Source organism: Lathyrus oleraceus, chromosome 7, assembly GCF_024323335.1.
Source record: "Lathyrus oleraceus cultivar Zhongwan6 chromosome 7, CAAS_Psat_ZW6_1.0, whole genome shotgun sequence".
NCBI classification, from domain to species: Eukaryota; Viridiplantae; Streptophyta; class Magnoliopsida; order Fabales; family Fabaceae; genus Lathyrus; species Lathyrus oleraceus.
In genome coordinates, this window is record NC_066585.1 from 350,322,663 (window position 1) to 350,327,037 (window position 4,375).

At 42.3% G+C, this 4,375-nt stretch overlaps 1 protein-coding gene across 1 annotated transcript; it reads right to left on the reverse strand.

Annotated features, from left to right (window-relative positions):
- Nucleotides 1–813: 813 nt before the first annotated feature.
- Nucleotides 814–1,561, reverse strand: LOC127103781 (uncharacterized). Its single transcript, XM_051041016.1, has 2 exons — nt 1,328–1,561; nt 814–1,230 (listed from the first exon to the last, which is right to left on the reverse strand). The coding sequence occupies exons 1-2, from the start codon at nt 1,559–1,561 to the stop codon at nt 814–816; spliced, it is 651 nt and encodes a 216-aa protein (XP_050896973.1).
- Between the last annotated feature and the right edge of the window lie 2,814 nt (nt 1,562–4,375).

Consider the following 4,375-nt stretch of genomic DNA (forward strand, 5'->3'; position numbering starts at 1 on the left):
GTTCTGACTATGGCGTTGCAGATGTACTTGCCTGCACGGGGTTGTTTGGAACAACCGGCTTGACCGATATTGCTTTTGAGTCAATCAAGTCTTGTACCTTGTGCTAGAAGATATTGCAATTATCGATCGAGTGCCCCCGCGTCCCAGAGTGATACTCGCAGCTGACATTCATGTCGTACCCGGGAGGAAGAGGTACTGGCGGAGCCTTAGCTTCTCTCAACTGAACCAACGAGTCCTTGAGCAAATGAGCTAGTAGCAGACCATACGGCATGGGGATCAGATCAAACCTTCTGGGGGGGCCTCCTTGGTCCTTGTCTACCCTGTTGATAGTAGTTTTGTTGTTGTGGAGCAACTGGTTGCTAAGGAGCATAGGGTTGCTGATATTGCATCGCTGGAGGACCAGTTGGAATGAGATACGCTGGCTGCGGATACGGGTTAGGTGTTACTGCTGCCACCGGATAGTATGGCATTTGATAATCTCCATCTCCCCCTTTAGCGATTGCATTAGTCTCTCCTCCCTTCTTCTTTGAGAATCTGGAATGAGGCTTCTTCGCTCCACTAGCCGCAGCTGTTGTGTCTTGTATCTTGCCGATCTTTAAGCCATTCTCAATTCGCTCGCCGGCAATGACCAAGTCTGAGAATCCCGAGGTGGTACTCCCAATCATTTTTTCAAATACGGCCCTTGAAGGGTATCCACGAACATGTTTATCAGCTCTCTTTCAAGAAGAGGGGTTGAACCCTGGCAGCCAGGTCTCTCCATCGTTGAGCATACTCTTTGAAAGATTCATCCGGCTTCTGAGAAAGGATTTGGAGCTAAGTCCGATAGGGAGCCATGTCTGAATTATACTGATAATGCTTCAAGAAGGCTTCAGCAAGTTCCCTCCAGGTTCGTATATGTGTGCGCTCGAGCTGCATATACCATTCCATAGAAGCTCCACTAAGACTGTCCTGGAAAAAGTGCATTAAGAATCTCTCGTCATTAGAATGAGCGGCCATCTTTCTGCAAAAAGCTCGGATGTGGTTATTTGGACAAGTGACCCCTTGATACCTTTCAAAGCTTGGGACTTTGAACTTGGGAGGAATTTTCACGTCTGGCACTAGGCACATGTCGGCAGCATCCAACCCAAAGGTAACAGGACCTTGCATCGCCTTGAATCTCTCCTCCATCATTTGAAATCTCCTTTCGAGGTCAATAGGAGAAGGACCAAAAGCTTCATAAACTGAGTCAGCCTTTGTAGTGAAGAAAGCGTCATGCTGATCGTCAATCTCAGGTTAGAATCTCCCATTTGGCGGGGATATTGAACGTCTGTGCAACATTTTGATACACTTGACCTCTTCTGGGAGGTGGCTGAGCTACAGGAGGCGTACCAGCTCCTCCTGGTGGATTCACCGGTATAGTCACAACAACAGGGTTGGCAGTAAAGGCTCTCAGATTAGCTTGGCGCATTTCCTCTTGTCCCCCAGCCAGAGCTTGTAGGGCTTCAACAAGTTGACCCATCTGAGCCTTCAGAGTGGTCATATCCTCCCTCATAGCAGCATGGTTCTGCTCCAACTGATCCATAAGCAATTTCTGATTATTGCGTGTGTAGTATGAATGTCGGGAAGTCAACTTGACTGTGGATGATTATGGATAGAAGGGTAGAATGGTAAGTTTTCTGGGTTTTGTCTGATGATATGCAGAATGATGCATGAATATTGTATTTGAATTTTTTTTTATGCATGGGTGAGTGAATGAATGATACACAAGCATGGTTCCAACGAGTCGAACACACAAGTTGGCATGGTATCACGGGTTCGAGATACGGATGGAGGATAGCTCTGATTGCTTACCACAATGGGGATCTCACCGGTCGTAGTCTAGGGTTAGATAGGGACCCCAGAGTTATCGATTCATTTAGTTATTTGCCGTTTACGGCAAAAGCTTGTCGGTCGTCAACTCCCTCAAATGAGCCTCTTCTGGGTGAGATCTTCGTACCGAGCCACACGAGAAAAGCTTCTCGGGGGCCCGCACTACACGACCATCAACATCGGGTTCTAGACAAGGGTCTCAAAGTCATGGACCTCCTTAACTGTTTCCCGCTTACGGCAAAAGCTTGCCGATCGTCAACTCCATCAAGAAAATCTACTTTGAGTGAGATCTTCGTGTCGACCCACGCGAGAAAAGCTTCTCGGGGACCCGTACTATGCGACCATCAATATTAATAGGCCATAGGTTTAATGTTCTATAAAGGTCCTTAGAGTCATGGATCCAAATGAATACATTGATCGCTTACGCCAAAAGCTTGACGATCGTCAACGTCTCCAAAAGAATCTACTCTAAGCGAGGTTCTCGTATCGACCCTTACGAGAAAAGCTTCTCGGTGGCCCATACTACTTAACCTCTCCTATCTCAAGTTTGCACTCTAGACTCGGGTAGAGAGTCTTTCCCACAAGGTTACTTGCAATCAAAGTAGGATCCATCACTACCATTGAATCATGGAACCACATAATAGATTACAAAATTTAAAGCAAAAGGCAATAAATAAGGCAAACAATCAAAAGGATAAGCACCCACACACGTGCGAGGAAACAACCAAGATTAGGCTTGACTTGCTTAAGGAGGTAATCCCCAGCATAGTCGCCAGCTGTCGCTACGCGAAAAATACAGAGTCGCCATCGGTTTTTATTTATTCCAAAGGAAAGGGAAAATATCGAGAAAACCCCAAAGAATGGTCATCGCAACCACAGACAGGTTCGGAAGTCGGTTATGCAAGGGGAAGGTATTAGCACCCATCACATCCATGGTACTCCATGGGAAACATCTAGGATGTTTGCGCTTACGTGTGTATTATTTATCGAATGCTTGCTTGCCAAAGGATTGCGGAGTGGAGGTAGATTTTAAATTAGTGTGCTCGCCAAGGAATGGATCCTCGTGCCTACGTATGCCCACTTGTTGAAGTGAGAAATCAGAGCCTTCGTAGTTCGTGGATTTAAAATTGTTTGGTTTGTTTTGTTGATTTTATTACCTTGAAGAAGGATTTTCGATGGTGTCGCCCTAAGGCTCAAACAAAAGGTTTGAATGCGTTGAGTTGTTTTTTAGGTTTTGAAGAAATGAGTTATTGATTTCGGATTGCACTAAAGACTATGGATAAAGGTGAATACCTCAAAAGATCAAGCCAAATGTCTTCTGTTAGAAGCATTCAGAATGAGTGTAGGAAAGCTCCAGTCTCATCCATTCTTTATCGCTTAAGGCTCGTGACGTACGATCCTAATCGCCATTTATTGTATTTTTTGAGTTTGATTTAGAAACGAACCGCTTGACGTTGGATCAAGGGTTTGTTTATTGAGTTTGTTTTGAAAAATGGACCGCTTGACATTGGATCAAGGATTTGATTATCGATTGTAGAATGATGAACGATCATAATGCCTAAGGAGATGCTAACAAGCAATAAACGAAAGCAAGTAAATGCGTACATGAGAAAGAGGAGGGGGTACATGTAAAGTACAAGGGAGTGCGGAAATAAAAGGCCTCATTGTCAGGTAGCCCAAGAGAAAGCCGTGTGTGTGCAATTGTGTCATAAACTAGAAAGCACATAAAAGATTACAATTTGTCTTGGATCTTGAAAGCTCCATCCATGTTCGGGTTGAATATTTGTCCAAGGTCTTTTGCAAGGGTCCTAACAACTATCTCTAAGTCCATTCCAATGTCCATTACATGCTTGTGAATTATCTTCTTTTTTGCATTTTTTAAGTCTAATCCATTTTTAGGTTCATTTTAGAATGAGATGAATATGTACAATATAAAGCAAAATAAAGCAATGTAAAGTAAATGACAAAAATTAAATGTTAGAAGTGGAAATTAAAAGTTAGAAGTTAGAATGCGGAAATTAAAAGTTAGAAGTTAATTGTTAGATGTTAGATCAAAGTAGAAAATATAAGAAAATCTAATCCCACTATCAATTCTAAAATATTAACAAAATAAAATTTGAACAATTAACCAACCAATGAAAATCTCACAAATCATTACCAAATTAAAGTCTAAACAACAAACCAAAATTAATTCCAAAATTAACAATCAATTAATATCTAAAACAACATCCTAATTAATAAAATCACTATTCTTAAAATCAAACAATCCACAACACTAATATTCGATCCAAAATTCTAATAACAAAATTAAAATTCTAATAACAAAATTAAAATTCAATTAGCAGAATTAATGTCTATTAGTAAGATTAACATGGGCCTAAACCACCCCAAACCCAAGCAGGAGGGGGTGCACTGGCCATGTGAGGGGGTATGATCTAACAAGACTTGGTTTAGCCTTGGTTGGGCAGAACTATGCCAAAAAATGAAAGAGGTAAGAAGTCCAAAGACTCCACCTCTTCTCCCTCAC

Excerpts from the sequence above, each read along its gene's own strand:
- LOC127103781 (XM_051041016.1), bottom strand. The coding sequence starts at position 1,561 with ATGGATCAGTTGGAGCAGAACCATGCTGCTATGAGGGAGGATATGACC. Across the intron at positions 1,231-1,327 it reads CACCTCCCAGAAGAGGTCAA|GCTGACTCAGTTTATGAAGC; the intron begins GTGTATCAAAAT and ends TTCACTACAAAG.